At 48.6% G+C, this 27,607-nt stretch overlaps 1 protein-coding gene across 1 annotated transcript; it reads left to right on the forward strand.

Annotated features, from left to right (window-relative positions):
- Positions 1-995: 995 nt before the first annotated feature.
- Positions 996-24,440, forward strand: LOC311509802 (plexin A3; the record flags this gene model as incomplete). The annotated part of the gene is made up of 32 exons (XM_084575238.1): positions 996-1,154; positions 1,933-2,033; positions 2,746-2,869; positions 3,069-3,222; positions 3,698-3,797; positions 3,904-4,018; positions 6,730-6,930; positions 7,453-7,549; positions 9,888-10,078; positions 10,529-10,677; positions 10,751-10,871; positions 11,804-11,940; positions 12,022-12,192; positions 12,351-12,444; positions 12,533-12,652; positions 12,876-12,995; positions 13,282-13,425; positions 16,039-16,273; positions 16,361-16,503; positions 16,816-16,971; positions 17,056-17,156; positions 17,279-17,345; positions 18,219-18,365; positions 18,444-18,603; positions 18,849-18,952; positions 19,535-19,631; positions 22,197-22,274; positions 22,381-22,493; positions 22,660-22,829; positions 22,911-23,123; positions 24,083-24,233; positions 24,327-24,440. 32 exons carry the CDS (start codon positions 996-998, stop codon positions 24,420-24,422), a joined length of 4,329 nt encoding a protein of 1,442 aa, XP_084431364.1. The 3' UTR covers positions 24,423-24,440.
- Between the last annotated feature and the right edge of the window lie 3,167 nt (positions 24,441-27,607).

The following is a 27,607-nucleotide window of genomic DNA, read 5'->3' on the forward strand; positions in this document are numbered from 1 at the left end:
TTCTCTTGTCCCTTGTTTCTTGTTCTTTCTTTGTTTTTACTTCCTTTCATCTTTTAATCTCTCTTTTCTTTTTTCTTTCTGTCTTTAATTCCTTCGTTCACATCATCCTCTTAGGTTCTCCTCTGTACATCCCTCCATCTTTCCTTCCTTCATCCCTGTTTTCTCCTCTTCACTCTCTTTTCCTCTGTGGTGTTTTTCTGGGTCAGATGGATGGAGATTTGAGGAATCTTATTTTAGTCTCTGCTGTATTTAAAGTCACACACTCATCACCACCACCATCCTCATCATCACCTTCATCTTCCTCCTCCTCCTCCTCCTCCTGCTGCCTCTAATCCCATTACTCGCTCTCATGTCTGTAAAATGGCGTCAGTTTTTAGCTCAGTCAGAAACAGTCCTACGTTTTTGGATCAGAGTGAGACTACCCTGCATCGCTCTGTTAAATCTTTGGTGGACCTTCATTTTCCTGATGTTAATTATTGATGAGGCTGTGATTAGTCTCATTCTGCCCAGTGTTTAAAACAGAGCTTTTATTGATCAAATTCTTAAATCGATGAATTTCCTGTTGAAGTTCTGAATGGGCTGTAGAGGGAGCTCTGACTAAACGAGTTTAAAACAGATGGTGATGTGGTGACTGGTCTGATCTTATATCATCCGGTTTCTAAAGGGAGTTCTGAATTGATTTTCAGTAAGCTAGCAACATTAGCAAGTTAGTTAGCTTTGGTTTTAATTAAAGCTAAGATGTCTGACCACATGCTAACAGTCTGCTTGTGTCATTCTTTATTGTGTTAAAAGGAGTATTTAGCATCAAGTTAACTACCAGACTTGAGTGTTAGCATCTCTGTGTTCTGTTAGCATCAAGCTAACTACCAGATTTGAATGTTAGCATCTCTGTGTTCTGTTAGCATCAAGCTAACTATCAGACTTGAATGTTAGCATCTCTGTGTTCTGTTAGCATCAAGCTAACTATCAAACTTGAGTGTTAGCATGAAGCTAACATGCTGTTCCCTGTGTTTCAGATCCGCGTGGATGGAATCCCGCCGGACCAGAATGCTTTGCTGTATGAGACAGTGACGGTGGTGGAGGGGAAGCCGATCCTGAGGGACATGGTGTTTAGTCCAGACCACCAGTACATCTACCTGCTGAGTGACCGACAGGTAAACACACCTGAGCCCCTCGTGACCACGAACATCACAACGTTGTGACTCTCAAACCAAACTCAGTCTGCGTCAGAGACTGGGCCTTAAATCAGACGGTTTTTAAATGGAGTTCTGCAGATTAGTATCCAGGATGTAAAGCAGTGTCGTTTCTCTGCAGTGTTACATAAACATGAGGTGATGCTGCAGGACGCTCTGATCGCTTTGTGCTTTTACTCTGAAACATGAAGAATCCAGAACTCTGTCCAGACGCAGAGTTGAATGTGTTGATGTTGCTCTCAGTCGAGATCCTACAGCGACCAGCTGTCGTCATTCAGACGGCTTAAATCAGCAGATTTACTATGGAGGTTCTGAATGAAGTTGTTCAGTACTAATCACTTACTTCATGGAGCAGTGTAGATATTAAGGGATTAAGGGGTTAAGTTAAATTTAAAGGGAAGTCCTGTCTTCAATTAAAAAGTAAAATTAAAAGAGAAGGTGTGGGACGTTGAGAATCCAGACGTTTGACTTTTTAAAGGAGAAGCAACGACTCAGCAAGTTTTAAAAGAGGAAGCTGATAATGAGACAGAGACAATGGATGTATTCATGAGTCTGCTGCAAGGCATTCTGGGTAAAAGACACTGGCGCTCTGTCTTTGTGAGGACGCCATTCATTCATCGTTCTAGTGAACTGGAGACAAACGTAGACGTCACACGGTCCATCAGTCAGTCTTTCAATCAATCAAGGCATGTTCTTAGCATGTTCTTAGCATGTTCTTAGCATGTTTGACGTGTTCCAGGTGAGCCGGCTGCCGGTGGAGAGCTGTGAACAGTACGTCAGCTGTTCAGAGTGTCTGGGTTCAGGAGATCCTCACTGTGGATGGTGTGTCCTCTACAACAAGTAAGAGACAAACGTCCCGTCCTCATTTAGCTTCAGGACTAAATCCAGTCAATGATCTTTACTGAGCTTCATTTTACATGAACGAATATAAAAACACATCAGTAGCCTGATCAGCCTCTTCTTCTTCTGTGGTGGTCACACAGGAAGTTAGACAGCTTCAAGTAAAATGTTGTAAATGTTGCCTTCACTGTCCACATACTTCTGGTCATGTGGTGAAAAAGAGAAACAGGAAGTGTTTTAGAAAACAACAAGAAGAAGTGTGTGTGTGCCTGTGTGTGTGTGTGTGTGTGTGTGCCTGCCTGTGTGTGTGTGTCCCGTGAGGCGTCATTAACGTTCCTGTAAACGCTTCACGGGACGTTTGATGTTGAGACTGAGGAGGAAGTTCCTCTTTGGATTAGCATCAATTATCTGTCCCTTCAAAGTAAAAGCCCTGACAGCCAGTGGATTTTATTGTGAAGTCTCACATCACAGCTGAAACAGAACAGAGTTTAATTTCATTATAAACTAAAATATAAGGTAGGTCGTTTTAAAAGCGTAAAGTATTTAAAAATATTAAAATATTAAAATATAAAACTAATTATATGAATGAATCAGATATAAACATTTGATTAATAAAATAACCCTGTGACCTTTGACCTCCAGCCCCCTGAATAAATCATTGTAACCTCTGATTAACCCCCTTTCACCTGTCGCTGACCTTTGACCCCTCCAGGTGTTCCAGACAGGAAGCATGTGACAAGTGGGAGGAGCCTCAGCACTTCAACACTCGACTGGACCAGTGCGTCAACATTTCTGTGACCCCCAGCAGCATGTCTGTCACCTGGCCCCCCACACAGGTAACACACACACACACACACACACCTGGCCCCCCACACAGGTAACACACACACACACACACCTGGCCCCCCACTCAGGTAACACACACACATCTGGCCCCCCACTCAAGTAACACACACACACCTGGCCCCCCACACAGGTAAGACAAACAAAGTGATGAGTGTCTGAGACTAGTGACATGTGTCTGTCTGTGTCCAGCTGACCGTCCAGGTCCAGAACGTCCCCGTCTTGTCTGGAGGGGTTTCCTGTGTCTTTGAGGACCTGAGTGAGACACCTGGACAGGTGCTGGCTAGAGATCAGCTGATGTGTTTGTCCCCGTTACTGAGAGAGATTCCAGCTAACACTCAATACGGTCAGTCTGCTGTTCTTCTCTGCTCTCTACTTCTGTTAGCCTGTTAGCATCTGTTACCCTCTTTTAGCCTATTGGCATCTGTTAGCTTCTGTTAGCCTGTTAGCATCTGTTACCCTCTTTTAGCCTATTGGCATTTGTTAGCTTCTGTTAGCCTGTTAGCATCTGTTACCCTCTTTTAGCCTATTGGCATCTGTTAGCTTCTGTTAGCCTGTTAGCATCTGTTACCCTCTTTTAGCCTATTGGCATCTGTTAGCTTCTGTTAGCCTATTGGCATCTGTTAGCTTCTGTTAGCTTCTGTTAGCTTCCATTAGCCTCTCTCAGCTTCTGTTAGCCTCTGTTAGCCTCCGTTAGCTTCCATTAGCCTCTTCCAGCTTCTGTTAGCCTCTGTTAGCTTCCATTAGCCTCTTTCAGCTTCTGTTAGCTTCCGTTAGCCTCTTCCAGCTTGTTAATCAGCTGATTGTTGGTGATGTTCCAGGAGAGAAGCGAGTGGTTCAGCTCAGTCTCAGATCCACAGAGACCGGACACCAGTTCATCACCACCAGCCTCATCTACTACAACTGCTCTGTGCTCAACTCGTAAGTCTGACGTCTCCTCGTCTCCTCGTCTCCTCGTCTCCTGCCGTCTCATTCGCTGTCTGATCAGATGATGCTCCCGACCAATCACAGCCTGTCTCTCTCTCAGGTGTACTTCCTGTGTCAGCAGTGAGTTTCCGTGTCACTGGTGTAAATATCGTCACATCTGCACCAACAACCTCCAGGACTGTTCCTTCCAGGAGGGACGGGTCAGCAGCATGGAGGTACAGTCACCCCCCCCCCCCCCCCACCCCCCCCCCCACCCCACCCCGAGGTCCAACACGTCTCATTGTCTCATTGTCTCCTTGTCTCCTTGTCTTCTTATCTCGTTGTCTCCTCGTCTCCTAGTTGCTCGTTGTCGTTCCAGGGTGACAGTTAATTGGTTAATAAGAGATGAAAAGACTCTTAATTGACACAAAATCACAGTAATTAATGTTAATTAGAGGCTAATTAGGCCGAGAGAGAGAGAGAGACAGAGACAGAGACAGAGGGAGACACAGAGAGAGAGAGAGAGACAGAGAGAGAGTACTCTGTCTGCTTTGAAGCAGAGGTTCCTAACCCTCAGGAGCAGAACAGACTAAAGTTAAAATTAAACATCTTAAGTTAAACTGATGAAAAACTATAAAACAAGGAAAAGAACAATCCTCTATACGTCAGTCAAAAAAATGACTTTGAGTATTTACATTAAAATAATACAACAAACCAACTGAACACAGAACAACACTGTGTGTGAATGTTTATTTAACATCACAGTCTGATAAGAACAGTTTATTCAGTCACAGTGTATTGTCCTTAAATGTCTCCTGGCTTTTTGACTCCCAGTCATCAGTGATGTCCTCCTATGACACATGCTTGTCCATCTCATGGTTGATGGTGACGGTCCTGGAGCTTCCTGGTTCCTGGATCATGAGCACATGTTCTGTTCTTAAACATTGTGATGTACAGTGTTCCTTTAAAGCTTGTACCTAAGAGTTATCTGTGTTCATTTACACATCGGACGAGTTAAAGAAATAAAACTAAGATAATAAAGACGATGCCTCATCTTTATAAATATTGATTTAAAGTATAAAACAGTAGCACAGGCCTTTAAAACACACACTAAGCTTAGTAAATGAATCCCAGCTAATGCTAAATGCTAATGCTAAGTGTCAAATATCTGACAGACAAATTGGAGTCAATTCATCACATGACCTGGAAGCTATTGAGCTAAAATGCTAATATTTACATATAAAAAATATTCAGAGATTTAAAATGTCAAAGAGGAGGATCTAGTGGAGGACTGTGATCCAGACTGATCAGTGCTGGATCATGTTACGACGCTGGCTGCATGACTTTTAGCCCAAAGCTTCTCAGCAGCTTTAAACACGTAGCTCTGCTTTAACTATCACACACCTTTATGTTGGAAACCAGACGCCGGTACGCGCTGTAGCCGTCTTCTGTCTCCGTGTCTTTACCGTAAAGTCTGTAGTACGGGAACACTTGAAATGTTGGAGTCACACTGTCCCCATAGCAACAAAGAGGTTTACCCAGAACGAATGTCTGTCAGATATCCAACTTAAAACTAACTTCACTGCGGTGCAGCACCGAATCATTCCTGTCATACCTGTCGGTCGCCCTACGTCGCTCCAACGAGTCGCTCCAACGAGTCGGACGTAATAATGCCGCAGCTTATCACTGCAGTTTATTTTATTTATGTCCTACGTTTATTTTTAAACGTGTAATGGACGTTACAAACACAGAGACAGAGACAGATAAAGATTTTAATTCTCCTCAGATGAGGATGAACATGCAGCTTTAGGCCCCTGGTGGCTGGGCCCCAAGCTTCACCTGGCCCCAAGCTTTACCTGGGCCCCAAGCTTTACCTGGGCCCCAAGCTTCACCTGGCCCCAAGCTTCACCTGGGCCCCAAGCTTCACCTGACCCCAAGCTTTACCTGGGCCCCAAGCTTCACCTGGCCCCAAGCTTTACCTGGGCCCCAAGCTTCACCTGGGCCCCAAGCTTTCACCTGGGCCCCAAGCTTTCACCTGGGCCCCAAGCTTCACCTGGGCCCAAGCTTCACCTGGGCCCCAAGCTTCACCTGGCCCCAAGCTTCACCTGGCCCCAAGCTTCACCTGGGCCCCAAGCTTTCACCTGGCCCCAAGCTTCACCTGGCCCCAAGCTTCACCTGGGCCCCAAGCTTTCACCTGGCCCCAAGCTTTACCTGGGCCCCAAGCTTCACCTGGGCCCCAAGCTTCACCTGGCCCCAAGCTTCACCTGGGCCCCAAGCTTTCACCTGGGCCCCAAGCTTCACCTGGCCCCAAGCTTCACCTGGGCCCAAGCTTCACCTGGGCCCCAAGCTTTCACCTGGGCCCCAAGCTTCACCTGGCCCCAAGCTTCACCTGGGCCCCAAGCTTTCACCTGGCCCCAAGCTTTACCTGGGCCCCAAGCTTTCACCTGGGCCCCAAGCTTCACCTAGTTCACCTAAAGCAAGAAACCGCTGTGTGTCTCAGGGTGTCTCATTGTGTCTCAGGGTGTCTTATTGTGTCTCAGGGTGTCTTATTCTGTCTCAGTCTGTCTCAGAGTGTTTCAGGGTGTCTCAGTCTGTCTCAGGGTGTCTCATTGTGTCTCAGGGTGTCTCAGTCTGTCTCAGTCTGTCTCATTGTGTCTCAGAGTGTCTCAGGGTGTCTCAGTCTGTCTCATTGTGTCTCAGAGTGTCTCAGGGTGTCTCAGTCTGTCTCAGTCTGTCTCTTTGTGTCTCAGAGTGTCTCAGAGTGTCTTATTCTGTCTCAGTCTGTCTCATTGTGTCTCAGTCTGTCTCAGTCTGTCTCATTGTGTCTCAGTGTGTCTCATTGTGTCTCAGAGTGTCTCAGAGTGCCTCTAGAAGACGTCCTCTATTCAGGGACACACTGTGGATGTCTCTGGCATCAGGCCCTGATGGTTGTACGGTGTCTCCCCAGGGCTGTCCTCAGATCCTCCCCACCTCGGACATCCTGGTCCCGGCTGGGATGGTGCGTCCCATCACGCTGAGGGCCCGGAACCTCCCCCAGCCTCAGTCGGGTCAGAAGAACTACGAGTGTGTGTTCAGCATCCAGGGGAAGGTGCAGCGCATCCCGGCCGTCCGCTTCAACTCGTCCTGCATCCAGTGCCAGAACACCTCGGTGAGAGCACTACACTACCCAGCATGCACCGCTGCTCAAAAACAAAACTAATTCGACTGATTCTCTATCAGCTATGCACCATGCGGTGACTTGCCTGACAGAATCTGAGCTCTTTCCCCCTCTGGTGGGCTGATGGTGGTACTACACATACTGATATAACCATCTTCTATGAAACATGACCTTTACAACAGTGTGTAACGTTCCCGTTCATGGGTCAACAACAGGAGTTTAGGTTTTTATCACCTGAAGGTCACATGACTAGAGTCTGTTAATGACCTGGTACTCACCTGGACCTGGACCTGGACCTGAGATCTGATCTACATCAGTCTGAACATCTGGAGTCTGTGGACATTAATGGATCATCAGAGAACCAGGATCAGAACAGGGTCCTCCAGGTCCAGGTGACCTTCAGGTGGACTCCACCCACAGATGTTCCTGATAAAAACCTAAACTCCAGATGTTTCCTCTTTCTGATGATCTGTTGAGAGTAAAGTGAATGTTGTCTGGACTCTGTGTCTGTAGTACTGGTACGACGGCGACGAGGCCGGCGACCTTCCCGTCGACTTCTCCATCGTCTGGGACGGCGACTTCTTCATCGACAAGCCAGTGGCTATGAAAGGTAAAACCGGTTTAGTGTCTACCTTGAGTCCGGACGTTGTGTTTGTGGTGATGACGTTGTGTTTGTGGTGATGACGTTGTGTCTCTGGTGATGACGTTGTGTTTCTGGTGATGACGTTGTGTCTCTGGTGATGACGTTGTGTGTCTGGTGATGACGTTGTGTGTCTGGTGATGACGTTGTGTTTCTGGTGATGACGTTGTGTCTCTGGTGATGACGTTGTGTTTCTGGTGATGACGTTGTGTTTCTGGTGATGACGTTGTGTTTCTGGTGATGACGTTGTGTCTCTGGTGATGACGTTGTGTTTCTGGTGATGACGTTGTGTCTCTGGTGATGACGTTGTGTTTCTGGTGATGACGTTGTGTCTCTGGTGATGACGTTGTGTTTCTGGTGATGACGTTGTGTCTCTGGTGATGACGTTGTGTTTCTGGTGATGACGTTGTGTCTCTGGTGATGACGTTGTGTTTCTGGTGATGACGTTGTGTTTGTGGTGATGACGTTGTGTTTCTGGTGATGACTTGTGTGTCTGGTGATGATGTTGTGTTTGTGGTGATGACGTTGTGTTTGTGGTGATGACGTTGTGTTTCTGGTGATGACGTTGTGTTTCTGGTGATGACGTTGTGTCTCTGGTGATGACGTGTGTCTGGTGATGACGTTGTGTGTCTGGTGATGACGTTGTGTTTCTGGTGATGACGTTGTGTTTCTGGTGATGACGTTGTGTGTCTGGTGATGACGTTGTGTCTCTGGTGATGACGTTGTGTGTCTGGTGATGACGTTGTGTCTCTGGTGATGACGTTGTGTGTCTGGTGATGACGTTGTGTTTCTGGTGATGACGTGTCTCTGGTGATGACGTTGTGTTTCTGGTGATGACGTTGTGTCTCTGGTGATGACGTTGTGTCTCTGGTGATGACGTTGTGTTTCTGGTGATGACGTTGTGTCTCTGGTGATGACGTTGTGTCTCTGGTGATGACGTTGTGTTTCTGGTGATGACGTTGTGTTTGTGGTGATGACGTTGTGTTTCTGGTGATGACGTTGTGTCTCTGGTGATGACGTTGTGTTTCTGGTGATGACGTTGTGTGTCTGGTGATGACGTTGTGTGTCTGGTGATGACGTGTTTGTGGTGATGACGTTGTGTTTCTGGTGATGACGTTGTGTTTGTGGTGATGACGTTGTGTTTGTGGTGATGACGTTGTGTTTCTGGTGATGACGTTGTGTCTCTGGTGATGACGTTGTGTTTCTGGTGATGACGTTGTGTTTGTGGTGATGACGTTGTGTCTCTGGTGATGACGTTGTGTTTCTGGTGATGACGTTGTGTGTCTGGTGTTGACGTTGTGTCTCTGGTGATGACGTTGTGTCTCTGGTGATGACGTTGTGTGTCTGGTGATGACGTGTTTCTGGTGATGACGTGTCTCTGGTGATGACGTTGTGTTTCTGGTGATGACGTTGTGTCTCTGGTGATGACGTTGTGTGTCTGGTGATGACGTTGTGTTTGTGGTGATGACGTTGTGTGTCTGGTGATGACGTTGTGTTTGTGGTGATGACGTGTCTCTGGTGATGACGTTGTGTTTCTGGTGATGACGTTGTGTCTCTGGTGATGACGTTGTGTGTCTGGTGATGACGTTGTGTGTCTGGTGATGACGTTGTGTTTGTGGTGATGACGTTGTGTTTCTGGTGATGACGTGTCTCTGGTGATGACGTTGTGTTTCTGGTGATGACGTGTTTGTGGTGATGACGTTGTGTTTCTGGTGATGACGTGTTTCTGGTGATGACGTTGTGTTTCTGGTGATGACGTGTTTCTGGTGATGACGTTGTGTTTCTGGTGATGACGTTGTGTGTCTGGTGATGACGTTGTGTTTGTGGTGATGACGTTGTGTCTCTGGTGATGACGTTGTGTCTCTGGTGATGACGTTGTGTTTCTGGTGATGACGTTGTGTGTCTGGTGATGACGTTGTGTGTCTGGTGATGACGTGTCTCTGGTGATGACGTTGTGTGTCTGGTGATGACGTTGTGTGTCTGGTGATGACGTTGTGTCTCTGGTGATGACGTTGTGTGTCTGGTGATGGCGTTGTGTTTCTGGTGATGACGTGTTTCTGGTGACGACGTTGTGTTTCTGGTGATGACGTTGTGTTTCTGGTGATGACGTGTTTCTGGTGACGACGTTGTGTTTCTGGTGATGACGTTGTGTTTCTGGTGATGACGTTGTGTGTCTGGTGATGACGTTGTGTTTCTGGTGATGACGTTGTGTTTCTGGTGATGACGTTGTGTGTCTGGTGATGACGTTGTGTGTCTGGTGATGACGTTGTGTCGGCAGCAGTAGTTGACGTTGTGTCTTGGTTTCCAGCTCTGCTCTATAAGTGTGAGGCTCAGCGCTCCAGCTGTGGTCAGTGCCTCAAAGCTCCGGCTGCCTTCGACTGTGGCTGGTGCACCGAGACCAGGAAGTGTTTGCTGCGACAGCACTGTCCGTCTCCCGAGCAGAACTGGATGCACCACGGCCGCCACAACCTGCGCTGCAGCCACCCGCGCATCGCCAAGGTAGGAACCCGCCAGGACCCGGTATCACCCGGTACTGGTTCATTCATCTGGAGCCTGGACACCGGCGGTTCTGTTGACCCGGTACCAGCAGTCAGGTCATATAACAAGGAGAATTTAATTCTTTTAAATCTAATAAATCCTTAGAGTAACAACTTATAATTGGTTTAAATGATAAAAATGAAAGAAATTTCAGATCACAATCTGTTCAGAGTCACATGTTCACAGAGGAGGAGGCAAACAGGATATGATGTCATCACATATCTGTAGTTTCAAAGTAAAAGACCCATATTCACACTGAAACAGACCTGAGATATTATTATTAATGTTAATTAATCCAGAGGCTTTTAATGTGAAATGAGTTCAGTTTTAACTACTTGTCCCCCATGGAACATGAACTAGAACGAGTCTGAACGCTGAGACCATGAACTCATCACTGATTGTCTCCTGCAGATCGACCCTCTGACGGGGCCTCGGGAGGGGGGGACCCGGGTGACGATCGAGGGGGACAACCTGGGTCTGCAGGTGAAGGAGATCACTCACGTGCAGGTGGCCGGCGTCCGCTGTAACCCAGTCCAGTCGCAGTACATCAGCGCTGAGAGGTGTGTGTGTGTGTGTGTGTGTGTGTTAGCGTGTAGCAGCAGAGGCGTGTTCTGACTCTCCGTGTGTCTGCAGGATCGTGTGCGACATGGCCGAAGCCCTCCTCCCTCATTCCCCCGGCGGACCCGTGGAGCTCTGCATCGGCGTTTGTAGCTCCGAGTACCGAACGCTCTCCACCCAGACCTACTCCTTCGTGGTGAGTTCGGTCTTCATGCAACGTTCTCCGTCACAGTAGGTGGGGAACGGACGCCGCCATCTTGATGATATCTTTAACAACCAGAATGGTTTCGAAGCCCCGCCTCCTGCTCGCCCCACAGACCAGCTGCCATCTTGACCTCAGCTGAACGCTGATCAGACGATTAGAGAGAGAGTCATCATCAACTTTCTGAGTTAGCTGTTAGAGCTAGTTAGCTCTTAGAGCTAGTTAGCGCTTAGCTAGAGCATGTGTTAGCGAGCTAAGAGCTAGTTAGCTTTTAGCTCATATCCTCAGAGTATCAGTCCAGTTTCCTGTAGATTTAGCGGTAAATTAAAAGTTGGACTTCACAGGAAGCGACGACCTGTAGATGATGAACTCCTCTTCCCTCTGACAAACTAATGTGTGTGGATCTGAACTGAGGTCCAACCTGAGGTCAGGGCTTCCAAGAGGTGACGTGGCTTAGAAACAGTTGGTCCAGGTCCAGGAGGTCTCCAGGAGGGACGTCTTTTAGAGACCAACTGTCCTCTACAGAGACATGGACGACCAGAGTAGATGAGGACGGAGGTCTTTTTATTTAGAATAAATTAGTTTTTTACAGAAAGGTGAATAAAGTCGTAAGCCCAGTGAACAAGACTGAACGTGATGACATCATTCAACATCCAAACATTTAAGAAAAGTCACAGAACAAAGATACTGATGAGAGGTCCAGGTCTGGTCCCGGGGCGGAGCGGAGAACTGACCGGAGAACAGACCGGAGAACAGACTGAAACACTCGTCACAGCTACAGCCGCCAGGCTGTAGGAAGTTCTGTGTTTCTTATTTGTGGGCGGGGCAGGAGGCGGGGCCTTGTGACCACATCAGAACCAGAACCAGCGGTCGGAGTCAGACTCTCGACTGATTCTTGTTTCTTGTTCCGTCGTCTCCTCCTCCAGAGCCCCAGCTTCAGCCGGGTTCGCCCAGAGAAGGGACCTGTTTCAGGGGGAACCCGGCTGACGGTGACCGGCCGTCACCTGGACGCCGGCAGCACCGTCAGCGTCTACGTCGGGAAGGAGGAGTGTCTGTTTGTCAAGTGAGTCTGGGTCGGTTGGTCCTGATTGGTGTCTTTGTTAAAGCGTCGTCCAGCAGGTGTAACGCTGTCTTCCTCCCTCAGACGGACCAATCGAGAGATCGTCTGCATCACCCCCACCTCTGCCACGGGCTCTGGCTCCGCCTCCATCCGTCTGATGATTGACAGGGCCGAGGTGACGAACTCAGAGATCAAATACATCTACACCGAGGACCCGACCATCACCGGCATCGAGCCCAACTGGACCATCCTCAAGTAAACCTCCAGCTCCTGATCCTGATCCTGATCCAGATCCTGATCCTGATCCTGGATCCTGATCCTGGATCATGAGTTGATCAGAATCAGTCAAATAATAATAATAATAATAATAATAATCATAATAAAGGTAATGATGAGAGGGTTTGTGTCCACAGCGGCAGCACCATGATCACAGTGACAGGAACCAACCTACAGACCATCCAGGAACCCAAGATCAGAGCCAAGTATGGAGGAGTGGAAACCAGCAACGTAAGAGGCCCCTGGTTCTGGTTCTGATTCTGGTTACTCCACAGCCAGTCAAACCAGTTCAAACCAGACCTGTGTTTTCTCCTTCCAGTTCTGCTCATTAGTCAATGACAGCACCATGACGTGTCTGGCTCCAGGACTGGTCTACAGTAAACCCAACCCACCAGAGGGGGCGCTGCACCCAGACGAGTTCGGCTTCATCCTGGACCAGGTATCAGTTACTAACAACATTTAAATCCAGCTCCATCATGGATTCACCTTTGTTAGTGCTGATGTGGGCGGGGCTTATGGCCTATACTGCAGCCGGCCACCAGGGGGAGCTCCACGTGCTTTGAGGAGCCGTCATGGCGTCCGCTGGTTGTGATAAAAAGAGCTCAACGTTTTTAAGATGGGAGACGAGAGGAGGACTAACTTTATATCACCGTCCTGTGCAGGTGTCCTCTCTGCTGGTCCTGAACTCCACCCCCTTTACTCACTATCCCAACCCGACCTTTGACCCCCTGGGGAGCTCTGGGATCCTGGAGGTGAAGCCAGGGTCACCCATTATCCTCAAGGTAAGTAGAGGAGGTGGAGGAGGAGGTGGAGGAGGAGGATGATGGAGGAGGAGGAGGTGGAGGAGGAAGATGATGGAGGAGGAGGTGGAGGAGGAGGATGATGGAGGAGGATGATGGAGGAGGAGGAGGATGATGGAGGAGGATGATGGAGGAGGAGGAGGATGATGAAGGAGGAGGTGGAGGAGGAGGATGATGGAGGAGGAGGAGGTGGAGGAGGAGGATGATGGAGGAGGATGAGGAGGATGGACTAGGAGGTGTAATGAGTGTGGACATGTTTGTGTTCCAGGGGAAGAACCTGATCCCCCCCGCCCCCGGTAACAACCGCCTCAACTACACCGTCCTGATTGGAGAGGCCCCCTGTCTGCTCACCGTCTCAGAGAACCAGCTGCTCTGTGATTCGCCAGATCTCACCGGAGAACAGCGAGTCATGGTGAGTCAGGGGCCCCATGAACCAGGGGCCCTGCGAGAGAGGGGCCCCATGAGCCAGGGGTCCCATGAGCCGGGGGCCCTATGAGCCAGGGGTCCCATGAGCCAGGGGTCCCATGAACCAGGGTCCCTGTGAGAGAGGGGTCCCATGAGCCAGGGTCCCCATGAGCCAGGGGCCCTATGAGCCAGGGGCCCTATGAGCCAGGGTCCCTGTGAGAGAGGGGTCCCATGAGCCAGGGGTCCCATGAGCCAGGGGCCCTATGAGCCAGGGGTCCCATGAACCAGGGTCCCTGTGAGAGAGGGGTCCCATGAGCCAGGGGTCCCATGAGCCAGGGGCCCTATGAGCCAGGGGTCCCATGAACCAGGGTCCCTGTGAGAGAGGGGTCCCATGAGCCAGGGGCCCCATGAGCCAGGGTCCCCATGAGCCAGGGGCCCTATGAGCCAGGGGCCCTATGAGCCAGGGTCCCTGTGAGAGAGGGGTCCCATGAGCCAGGGGCCCCATGAGCCAGGGTCCCCATGAGCCAGGGTCCCCATGAGCCAGGGGCCCTATGAGCCAGGGGCCCTATGAGACAGGGTCCCTGTGAGAGAGGGGTCCCATGAGCCAGGGGTCCCATGAGCCAGGGGCCCTATGAGCCAGGGGTCCCATGAACCAGGGTCCCTGTGAGAGAGGAGTCCCATGAGCCAGGGGCCCCATGAGCCAGGGTCCCCATGAGCCAGGGGCCCTATGAGCCAGGGGCCCTATGAGACAGGGTCCCTGTGAGAGAGGGGTCCCATGAGCCAGGGGGGGGTCTTCATAAAGGGTAAAGTCATTCCGTTTAGCCCCAGGGAATCATGGGTAATTGGTCTGATTTATTTTCTTCTACTGTGTGTCTACATTTAAAGTATGAAGCCTAATGAACGGTCCGTGCAGCATCAGTCATCATTGATCATCGTCTTGATCATTTATTCATGTTGAAACTCTTTCATCAAACATTCATCAACCTGCTGGTCCACCTCCAGACAAGTCTCACTTCATGAAGACGTTAAAGTGTCTCACCACAGAACCACCACAGAACCACACATCAACACAGAACCACACATCGACACAGAACGTTCCTCAACAGCTGGAAAAAAGGAAAATCACCACTGAGACACAACAACCACAGTAGAGACACAACAACTACAGTAGAGACACAACAACCACTGAGACACAACAACCACAGTAGAGACACAACAACTACAATAGAGACACAACAACTACAGTAGAGACACAACAACTACAGTAGAGACACAACAACTACAGTAGAGACACAACAACCACTGAGACACAACAACCACAGTAGAGACACAACAACTACAATAGAGACACAACAACTACAGTAGAGACACAACAACTACAGTAGAGACACAACAACCACTGAGACACAACAACCACAGTAGAGACACAACAACTACAGTAGAGACACAACAACCACAGTAGAGACACAACAACCACAGTAGAGACACAACAACCACTGAGACACAACAACTACAGTAGAGACACAACAACCACAGTAGAGACACAACAACCACTGAGACACAACAACCACTGAGACACAACAACCACAGTAGAGACACAACAACTACAGTAGAGACACAACAACCACTGAGACACAACAACTACAGTAGAGACACAACAACCACTGAGACACAACAACCACTGAGACACAACAACCACAGTAGAGACACAACAACCACAGTAGAGACACAACAACTACAATAGAGACACAACAACCACTGAGACACGACAATCACTGAGACACGACAATCACTGAGACACAACAACTACAGTAGAGACACAACAATCACAGTAGAGACACAACAACCACAATAGAGACACAACACCCACAATAGAGACACAACACCCACAATAGAGACACAACAACCACAATCGAGACACAACAACCACAGTAGAGACACAACACCCACAATAGAGACACAACACCCACAATAGAGACACAACAACCACAGTAGAGACACAACAACCACAATCGAGACACAACAACCACAATCGAGACACAACAACCACTGTAGAGACACAACAACCACAGTAGAGACACAACAACCACAATAGAGACACAACAACCACAGTAGAGACACAACAACCACAATAGAGACACAACAACCACAGTAGAGACACAACAACCACAATAGAGACACAACAACCACAATAGAGACACAACAACCACAGTAGAAACACAACAACCACACCCTCATCCTACATTACTGGGGGAGCTGTGGACTAGTGGTTAGAGTTGTAGCTTGGGACCGAGGGGTGCCAGGTTCGCCTCCCGCCGTGTCCATGGCTGAGGTGTCCTGATCAAGCGTCTTACCTGGACGCGGTCCTTAGAGGCTGCAGCCTCTGCTCCAACTGGACGTGTCAAACAGCAGGAGACAGATTTAGGGTTAAATAATGATTCTCTGATGATGATGATGATGATGATGATGATGATTGTCCTCTTACGCCTCGGTCTCATCCAGAGATCAGGACGATCACAGCAGTATTGTCTCCTATGAGCTGAGGCTCAGGCTACTTCCTGGGGTCTGGGTTGTGATGGAAGTGTCCACCGTGTTGACTCTTTGTCTTCTACCTGAACAGATCCTGGTCGGAGGTCTGGAGTACTCCCCGGGGACGCTCCATATCTACTCCGACAGCGCCCTGACGCTGCCCGCCATCATCGGGATCGGGGCGGGCGGAGGCGTTCTGCTCATCGCCATCATCGCTGTTCTGATCGCCTACAAGAGGAAGACCCGGGACGCCGACCGCACGCTCAAACGCCTCCAGCTTCAGATGGACAACCTGGAGAGCCGGGTGGCGCTGGAGTGCAAGGAGGGTACGCCTGCCTCACATCCTTCCCTTCCTTCCTTTACATCCTCCTACCTGTCCGTCGCCGTAGTAACCATAGTCTTCCTACATGCAGCCTTCGCTGAGCTTCAGACCGACATCCAGGAACTGACCAACGACATGGACGGAGTGAAGATTCCCTTCCTGGAGTATCGGACCTACACCATGAGAGTCATGTTCCCTGGGATTGAAGAGCACCCCGTCCTCAAGGAGCTGGATGTACGTGCAACGCAACGCAACGCAACGCAACGCAACACAACACAACAACAACACAACACAACACACAGAACACAGAACAGGAAGTAGAACCATCACAGCTTTAATGAACCAGGCCAGCAGGAATCTCTGAGCTGTTGTACCGATGTGTAGACGGAGATCAGAAACACTTCCTGTTCCATTAGTTAGTTCATCAGCTGATCCTGGACATAGGTACATACAGCAGGTCATGTGTACTGTTAACCTGTGGCTTCATCAGTTAACCCTGCAGCAGTGTGTCCAGTCATACGTTAACCTGGTGGCGTGTCCCTTCAGTCTCCAGCTAACGTGGAGAAAGCGCTACGTCTCTTCAGTCAGCTGCTCAACAACAAGATGTTCCTGTTGACCTTCATCCACACTCTGGAGGCTCAGAGGTCCTTCTCCATGAGAGACCGAGGGAACGTGGCCTCGCTGCTGATGGCCGCTCTGCAGGTAGCTGCCTGTTAACGAGCCTGATAACGAGTCTGCTAACGAGTCCGCTAACGAGCGCTAACGTGAGCCTGTCTGTCCCGTCAGGGCCGGATGGAGTACGCCACCGTGGTGCTGAAGCAGCTGCTGGCCGACCTGATAGAGAAGAACCTGGAGAACAGGAACCATCCTAAACTGCTGCTCAGGAGGTCAGAGGACGTCCTGACACCTCACTGCTTCTGTTTCCTCCTGCTCTTTCAAAATAAAAGTCAAGCTCTAGCTCAGGTATCAGGTATTGATTAATGACCTCTGACCTCTGACCTTTGTTCAGGACTGAGTCTGTTGCTGAGAAGATGTTGACCAACTGGTTCACCTTCCTGCTGCATCGATTCCTCAAGGTACTGCTCCTCCTCCTCCTTCTCTCCTCATCCTCCTTCTCATCTTCTCCTCCTGTCCTCTTCCTTCTCTCCTCTGCTCCTTCTCTCCTCCTCTCCTCCTCTCTTCTTCCTCCTCCTCTCCTCTTCTTCCTCCTCTTCTCCTCCTTCTCTCCTCCTCCTCTCCTTCTCCTCCTCTGTTCCTCCTTCTCTCCTTCTCTCCTCCTCCTCTCCTTCTCCTCCTCCTTCTCTCCTTCTCCCCTCCTTCTCTCCTCCTCCTTCTCCTCCTTCTCTCCTCCTCCTGCTCTCCTTCTCTCCTCTCTTCTTCCTCCTCTTTCTCATCTTCTCCTCCTGTCCTCTTCCTTCTCCCCTCTGCTCCTTCTCTCCTCCTCCTCCTTCTCTCCTCCTCTCCTCCTCTCTTCCTCCTTCTCTCCTTCTCTCCTCTGCTCCCTATGTCCTCCTCTTCTCCTCTTCTCCTCCTTCTCTCCTCCTCCTCTCCTTCTCCTCCTCTCTTCCTCCTTCTCTCCTTCTCTCCTCCTTCTCTCCTCCTCCTCCTCCTTCTCTCCTTCTCTCCTCCTTCTCTCCTCCTCCTCCTCCTCCTTCTCTCCTCCTCTTCTCCTCCTTCTCTCCTCTTCTTCTTCTCCTCTCTTCCTCCTCCTCCTCTCCTCCTCTCCTCCTCTTCCATCCTTCCTCTTCTCTGACCGTGACCAATCAGATCAGAGCTGCTCTTAATTTATTCATAGGATAAACGGGACTGATTGTTCAGGATTAAACTCTTTTCATCCTCCTCCCTCCTCCTCCTCCTCCTCCTCCTCCTCCTCCTCCTCCTCCTCGTCCCTCCTCCTCCTGTTTTCCTCCTCCTCCCCCTCCTCCTCCTCCTCCTCCTCCCCCCTCCAGGAGTGTGCTGGGGAGCCTCTCTTCATGTTGTACTGTGCCATAAAGCAGCAGATGGAGAAAGGACCGATTGACGCCATCACAGGAGAAGCTCGTTATTCTCTGAGTGAAGACAAACTCATCAGACAACAGATCGACTACAAACAGCTGGTAATTCATCTCGTTAGTGTCTAATTAGTGACGTGTTGGACGTGGACCACCCATGTAACCCCGGTGTCTCTGTGTCAGACGCTGATGTGCATCCCTCCGGAGGGCGAGGCCGGGACCGAGGTGCCGGTGAAGGTGTTGAACTGTGACACGGTGACTCAGGTCAAAGACAAACTGCTGGACGCCGTCTACAAAGGAATCCCGTTCTCCCAGAGACCGCAGGCTGACGACATGGACCTCGGTAACGGGCTCATTCGTCCTGGTTCATGTTGGCTAGCTACGGCGTTAGCTAAAGAACATTCACACAGACGTTTATGTCTGTTGATTCTCCAACATAGAAGTGAATTTATTAGCAGCAGCTGCATCATATTAGAAAAAGAAAAGGAAACCATCCACCTTCATTTCAACAAAAACACACCACAACCCCTGCTAAGTGCTAAATGCTAAATGCTAGTGGTGGGTCTGTGTTTATGTTTGTGTTACCAGAGTGGCGTCAGGGTCGACTGACCAGGATCATCCTGCAGGACGAAGACGTCACGACCAAGATCGAAAGTGACTGGAAGAGACTCAACACACTGGCGCACTATCAGGTACTTAGCTAGTCAGTCTTTTAGTTAGCTAGCTAGCTAGTCAGTCAGTTATTTAGGTTATTCATTAGTCAGTTAGCTTGTTAGCTAGTTAGTCACTTAGTTAGCTAGTTAGGGAGCAAGAGAATTAGTCAGCTAGTTAGTTTGTCAGTTAGCTTGTCAGTTCGTTAGCTAGCTAGTTAGCCAGTCAGTCAATCAGTCAGTCAGTTGGTTAGCTAGTTGGCTAGCTAGTTAGCCAGTCAGTCAATCAGTCAGTCAGTTGGTTAGCTAGTTAGCTAGCTAGTTAGCCAGTCAGTCAACCAGTCAGTTGGTTAGCTAGTTGGCTAGCTAGTTAGCCAGTCAGTCAATCAGTCAGTCAGTTGGTTAGCTAGTTGGCTAGCTAGTTAGTCAGTCAGTCAGTCCGTCTGTCAGTCTGTGTGTAGTTCGTTAGCCAGTTAGCCAGTTAGCTTGTTAGCGGTGTTCTGCTGCTGGATGAGAACATTCAGTGATGGTGTTCTCAGGTTTCACATCATTTATTTTAAAAACAACTTCATAATGATGATGATGATGATGATGATGATGATTGACTGATTGATGTGTTGCTAGGTAACGGATGGTTCTCTGGTGGCGCTGGTCCAGAAGCAGGTTTCAGCCTACAACATCGCAAACTCCTTCACCTTCACCAGATCACTGAGCAGATACGGTACAGAGCACACGCATGATCTACGCATGATCTACACATGATCTACGCATGATCATCTACACATGATCTACGCATGATCTACACATGACCTACACGTGATCTACACGTGATCATCTACACATGATCTACACGTGATCATCTACACATGATCTACACATGATCTACACATGATCTACACGTGATCTACACATGATCTACACATGACCTACACATGATCTACACGTGATCATCTACACATGATCTACACGTGATCATCTACACATGATCTACACGTGATCTACACATGATCTACACGTGAGCTACACGTGATCTACACATGATCTACACATGATCTGCACGTGATCTACACATGATCTACACATGATCATCTACACACGTGATCATCTACACATGATCTACACGTGATCATCTACACATGATCTACACGTGATCTACACGGTATCTACACGTGATCTACGCGTGATCTACACATTATCTACACATGATAAGAGGGGATCGTGCCTTCGCTGTGGCAGCTCCAAAACTCTGGAACAATCTGCCTCAGCACATCAGACAGGCCTCCTCTCTGTCTGTTTTTAAATCCCACCTAAAGACCCACCTCTTCTCCTTGGCTTTTAACACCTAGTAGGAAGTTGACCTCATTTATTTTATTTTAAGGATTTTTACTGTGTTTTATCTGTTATCTCTTTTATCTCATTGGCTTTATTTTTGTTTTACCGTACTTTTACCTCATTGTGTTCGTTGTTCTATTGTACTTCTGTTGTGTTATTTATTGTATTTTATTGTGAAGCACTTTGGAAACCTTGTGTTTATTTAAATTGTGCTATATAAATAAAATTGGATTGGATTGGATTGGATCTACGCATGATCTACACGTGATCTACACATGATCTACACGTGATCTACGCGTGATCTACACGTGATCTACACGTGATCTACACATGATCTACGCGTGATCTACACGTGATCTACGCGTGATCTACACGTGATCTACACGTGATCTATGCATGATCTACACGGTATCTACACATGATCTACGCATGATCTACACGTGATCTACACATGATCTACACGTGATCTACGCGTGATCTACACGTGATCTATGCATGATCTACACGTGATCTACACATGATCTACACGTGATCTACGCGTGATCTACACGTGATCTACGCGTGATCTACACGTGATCTACACGTGATCTATGCATGATCTACACGGTATCTACACATGATCTACGCATGATCTACACGTGATCTACACGTGATCTACACGTGATCTATGCATGATCTACACATGATCTACGCATGGTCTACACATGTTCATCTACACATGATCTACACATGACCTACACATGACCTACACATGATCTACATGTGTTCATCTACACGTGATCTACACATGATCTACACATCATCTACACGTGATCTACACATGATCTACACGTGATCTATGCATGATCTATGCATGATCTACACGTGATCTACACGTGATCTACGCATGATCTATGCATGATCTATGCATGATCTACACGTGATCTACACGTGATCTACGCATGATCTACACGTGATCTACACACGATCGACACGTGATCTATGCGTGATCTACACATGATCTACGCATGATCTATGCATGATCTACACGTGATCTACACACGATCGACACGTGATCTACACGTGATCTACACGTGATCTATGCATGATCTATGCATGATCTACACGTGATCTACACGTGATCTACGCATGATCTACGCATGATCTATGCATGATCTACACGTGATCTACACACGATCGACACGTGATCTACACGTGATCTACACGTGATCTACACACGATCGACACGTGATCTATGCGTGATCTACACATGATCTACGCATGATCTATGCATGATCTACACGTGATCTACACACGATCGACACGTGATCTACACGTGATCTACACATGATCTACGCGTGATCTACACGTGATCTACGCATGATCTACGCATGATCTATGCGTGATCTACACGTGATCTACACACGATCGACACGTGATCTATGCATGATCTACACATGATCTATGCATGATCTACACGTGATCTACACATGATCTACATGTGTTGATCTAGACGTGATCTACGCGTGATCTACACGTGATCTACACGTGATCTACACGTGATCTACACGTGTTCATCTACACGTGATCTACACGTGATCTACGCGTGATCTACACGTGATCTACACGTGATCTACACGTGATCTACGCGTGATCTACACGTGATCTACACTTGATGTACACATGATCTACACGTGATCTACACATGTTCATCTACACATGATCTACACATGACCTAAATATGATCTACACATGATCTACACGTGATCTACACGATCATCTACACACGTTCATCTACAAATGATCTACACGTGATCTACACGTGATCTACGCATGATCTACGCATGGTCTACACATGTTCATCTACACATGACCTACACATGACCTACACATGATCTACATGTGTTCATCTACACGTGATCTACACGTGATCTACGCATGTCTCAGTTGTTCATGTCTCTGTTTGTGTCCTCAGAATCTTTACTGAGGACGTCCAGCAGTCCAGACAGCCTGAGGTCCAGAGCCCCCATGATCACCCCGGACCAGGAGACAGGTACTGACTCTGTTAGGATCTCTGGACCGTGGTAGTGGAGTGTTAGTGTTGACATGTAGACCTGGAGAACCGGGAGAACCTGCAGCTGATTCTGTTCTGTCTCCAGGAACCAAACTGTGGCATCTGGTAAAGAACCACGAACACAGCGACCAGAGAGAAGGAGACCGAGGCAGCAAGATGGTTTCTGAGATCTACCTGACCAGACTGCTGGCCACCAAGGTAACACAATAACACAATACACAACACAACAGACACACAACAGGAGGTGTCTGTGGACCCTTGCATCAATCTGAACCTTCTGGATTAAAGCTGGACCAGAACCAGAACCCTGCGTCCCTCTTCAGAGGACATGTCTGATCCCGTGTGTTGTTCCTTTCACCACCAGGGGACGCTGCAGAAGTTTGTGGACGACCTTTTTGAGACGGTGTTTAGTACCGCCCACCGCGGCTCTGCGCTCCCATTGGCTATTAAATACATGTTCGACTTCCTGGATGAGCAGGCCGACAAACGTCAGATCAGCGACCCAGACGTCCGACACACCTGGAAGAGCAACTGGTGAGAGGCTGACAGGAAGTGGAGAGTTTTCTGAGCAGGAAGTTAAGGTGTCAAGGTTTAACAGGTGTCTGTGTTCTGCAGCCTTCCTCTCAGGTTCTGGGTCAACGTCATCAAGAACCCTCAGTTTGTGTTTGACATCCACAAGAGCAGCATCACCGACGCCTGCCTGTCAGTCGTCGCTCAGACCTTCATGGACTCCTGCTCCACGTCTGAGCATCGACTCGGAAAAGACTCTCCGTCCAACAAGCTGCTCTACGCTAAAGACATCCCCAACTACAAGAGCTGGGTGGAAAGGTAGCTAGCACGCTAACACATGAGCTTACTGGAAAGGTAGCTAGCACGCTAACACATGAGTTTACTGGAAAGGTAGCTAGCACGCTAACACATGAGTTTACTGGAAAGGTAGCTAGCACGCTAACGTGTGTTTACTGGAAGGGTAGCTAGCACGCTAACACATGAGTTTACTGGAAAGGTAGCTAGCATGCTAACACGTGTGTTTACTGGAAAGGTAGCTAGCATGCTAACACATGTGTTTACTGGAAAGGTAGCTAGCACGCTAACAGATGTGTTTACTGGAAAGGTAGCTAGCATGTCGACAAACATACTGTAAGAAGAAATAATGCTAACTTATTCACATATGTAGCGTATGCAGCTAACATGCATTTAATACTCACATCTTGAGGTGATAGCGAACATGCTAGTAAGCTAAAAAATTTATTTAGTCAAGTGGTAATAATAATAATAATAATGCATTTTATTTAAAGGCGCCTTTCTTGGCACTCAAGGACACCGTACATACATTCATAAGAAGAAACAGCAGAAGAATAAAATATATATATGGTAGCTTGAACGCTAACGTACAGACTAACAAACTGTATATAAAAATAAATAATGCTAATTGATTCATGTACAGTATGTACAGTATGCAGCTAACACACAGGACCTGTGCTAATATTAGCTTACCTGCTAAGTGGTAATATGCTAATGACTAAAGCAGAGCCAGTGTCTTTTCTACGACTGGATCATTTATAAAGTTAAAGTTAAAACAATAAAGCCGCTCCGGCTAAAATAAGACGACATGCGACTAAATATGACTTAAAACAAGTTAAGATGTGTTTATATAAATGAGTAGAGCAGCTCTATGGTGCTAACTATATGTTAATTAGGTCTAGTGCTAACTCTATTAGCACTGCAGGCTCAGTAAAGCTACTGGTTAGCGTTGTCAGACAGCTGACTGTGTCTGTCTCCTCCAGGTACTACAGGGATATTGCCAAGATGCCCAGCATCAGCGATCAGGACATGGACGCCTACCTGGTGGAACAGTCCCGTCTCCACGGCAACGAGTTCAACACCCTGAGCGCGCTCAGTGAGCTTTACTTCTACATCAACAAGTACAAGGAAGAGGTGAGACAGTCGGTAGATGTTAGCTGTGTTCATCAATCAGACCTGGTCATGAAGGTCGTGATGTCACTTCCTGTTTCTCTCCTGGGTCTGCAGATCCTGACGGCGTTGGACCGGGACGGGTACTGTCGCAAACACAAACTGAGGCACAAACTGGAGCAAGCCATCAACCTGATGTCTGGGAGCAGCTGAGAGGAGGCGGGGCCTGAATGGACTGATGGGGGGGATGGGGGGGGGTGGACGGGGGAGGGAGGAAGAGGCGTGGGGGGGGGGGTTTCTGAACTGTTTGACAGTCAGTTGAACCGACGGCTCCAGCTCCGGCTGCAATCGATCCATCAGTGATTTATTTGTCAGGTGACTGATGGATCGATTGATGGAGCGGCTCGGACCCCAACTACCTCCTCTGGTGGATTTTAGGGGAAATCAGTTCTCAAACCGACGTGGATCCATGTACAGGACTCGTTCTGGGGCTAAACACAAACCTGTGGATGCACCGGTTGGTTTAGATTGATGGGGGGGGGCATTCAGAGCCAGGGTCAGGAGGTTCTGACGGTCTGGACGGATCCTCTGACTCGTTGTTTGGAGCTTTAATGAAGGAACTGGATCCAGATGTTTCTACCAACCACTCGATGTTTTCTTCTCTGGACAATCACTCGGTACCACAGCACACTGAGCCCGATGCCTACTGACCGACCAGAACCTGTGTCCATTAACCCTCAGACCCTCACATCTTCACCTCCTCCTCATCCTCCTCTCTCCTCCCTCTCCTTTCCTTGTTTCCTCTTTCATCCCTCTCTCTTTCTCCCCCTGCTCCCGCTCCGTCATTGGTCAGTCACGCTGGCCTCTGGCCTCCTATTGGCCAGGAGACTCTTTAGTAATGTACTGCCCGACCAATCAAGACTGTGGAACTCGTTAGAGTCGTGAATAATGATCTCGAGGAACAAAAGTAGAGTTTGAATACATTCCAGCACAGGCTGTAAATACGTCGACCCGTCAGAGAAGTGGACTAGCCGGCGTTCTTCAGGACCAGAACCACCCAGAACCAGCTGGACGACGGGTTCTGGAGACGACCACGTCTCCACGCCATGCTTTACAGCGCCATGCTAACCGTGCCCAGGGGAAATACTGTGCAGAGCTACAAGCCCAGCGGACCGGACCGCTTCAGACCTGGACCAAAAACAACCGAGACTAGAACTCTTAGGACTTGTGGCCAAACGTGTAAAGAAGAAAAAAGAAAGAAGATAAAAACAACGATTTAAAGACGTTAACGTGTAATAAGAACTGAGCTGAACTTGTACAAAGATGAACGTTCTACTACATTAGAGAAAGAGAGAGAGCCGCGAGACAGAACCAGGGCCAGAACCAAACCCACCACTTCTCAGAACCAGGACCAGGACCAGTCTGATCTGGTTCTGGGAAAAGACACCGGCCGTGGTGTGTGGATGGATGGGTGGAGGTTTGGTTTTGGACGGAGAACGAGGGCGTTGGCGCTGGCGGCTCAGTCTCAGAACCGAGCTGGATCTAAAGAGTCTGGACCAGGACTGGCGCCGCTGCAGCGCCCTGGTTCTCCCTCTGGGTTCTGTGGTCCAACATTTCCCCGTCAAACAACCGCTTCTTTTAGTTTCTAACATTTGTCCAGAAGAAAGTTCAGCGATGGCTAACGGCTACGCTAGGTCAGCTAGCATCTCATTCACAACACGTCCTTCAGTTTGAGTTCTACGAGCCTGATCCAGAGCCTGATCCAGAGCCTGATCCAGAGCCTGATCCAAGGCCTGATCCAAGGCCTGATCTAGAGCCTGATCCAAGGCCTGATCCAGAGCCTGATCCAGAGCCTGATCCAAGGCCTGATCCAAGGCCTGATCCAGAGCCTGATCCAGAGCCTGATCCAAGGCCTGATCCAAGGCCTGATCCAGAGCCTGATCCAAGGCCTGATCCAGAGCCTGATCCAGAGCCTGATCCAAGGCCTGATCCAAGGCCTGATCCAAGGCCTGATCCAAGGCCTCATCCAGAGCCTGATCCAGGGCCTGATCCAGAGCCTGATCCAAGGCCTGATCCAAGGCCTGATCCAGAGCCTGATCCAGGGCCTGATCCAGAGACTATGCAGACCAGTTCAGTTCTTCTTCTTCTGAACTGGGTCATGTTGGGGGGAAGTGTTGGACCTCGGTCAAGTCTGTCCGTCGGCTCTCAGCGATGCCATAAAGCTACGAAGCACCTTTTTCTTTCTTGCTGTTTCACTGTCATTTGAATCTTTGGGGCCAAAAGGACCCGAGTGACGAGGAGGAGGAGGAGGAGGAGGAGGAGGAAGGGTCCTGATAAAAGACTGCCTTGTAGATGATTCATGTAGAGCAGAGAGGGAACGACGCCACTGATCATCAGCCGCTGCTCTGGAAACTCATTCAATCACTGATCAACTTTATCAGATTTAATTTTTCATTTTAGTCCAGATCTCAACTCGTCCTTTAAACTCTGGGACGAAGAGAGGGAGCGGCGTTAACCTGAAATAAATGTTCCTCTAAAACAGGAGGTCAGATTCTCTCTGTGTTAACGTGAGGAGGAGGAGGAGGAGGAGGAGGAGACGCAGCTGGAATACTGAGAGGAAGGAGGAGGAGAATACTGATCAGGGAGGAAAAGATGGAGGCGGGAAGGAGAGAAGAAGAGACGGAGGCAGGAAGGGGAGGAGCTTAGAGACCATCTGGGTTAGTTTGATTTCATCACATCAAGACGTTTAAATTAGTTTCTGCATCTTTTAACTAAAATATCACAGAGAACCAGAAGCTCATAACCAGCTGATCTACAGCTGATCAACAGCTGATCTACAGCTGATCAACAGCTGATCAACAGCTGATCTACACAGATCTGATAGAGAGACTGATAATTCAGCAAATCAGTGTTTGGTGGGTTTCCATGGTGACAGCATGTGTGTGTGTGTGCGCGCGTGTGTGTGTGTGTGGGTGTGTGTGTGTGTGTGTGTGTGTGGGTGGGGGGGTCAGCTGGGAGGAGGCTAACGAGACTGAAGAGGCCGGTAAGAGGGATGGGTCTAATTCCTGGAATAATAAAACAACACACACACACAGAAACACACACACACACACTGTAACACACACACACACAGAAACACACACACACACACTGTAACACACACACACACACTGTAACACACACTCTGTAACACACTCTGTAACACACACACATACAGTAACACACACACACACACTGTAACACACTCTGTAACACACACACACACTGTAACACACACTCTGTAACACACACACACACAGTAACACACACACACACACACAGTAACACACACACTGTAACACACACACACACAAAGTAACACACACACACACACTGTAACACACACACACTGTAACACA

Source organism: Chelon labrosus, assembly GCF_963514085.1.
Source record: "Chelon labrosus genome assembly, contig: SCAFFOLD_55, whole genome shotgun sequence".
NCBI classification, from domain to species: Eukaryota; Metazoa; Chordata; class Actinopteri; order Mugiliformes; family Mugilidae; genus Chelon; species Chelon labrosus.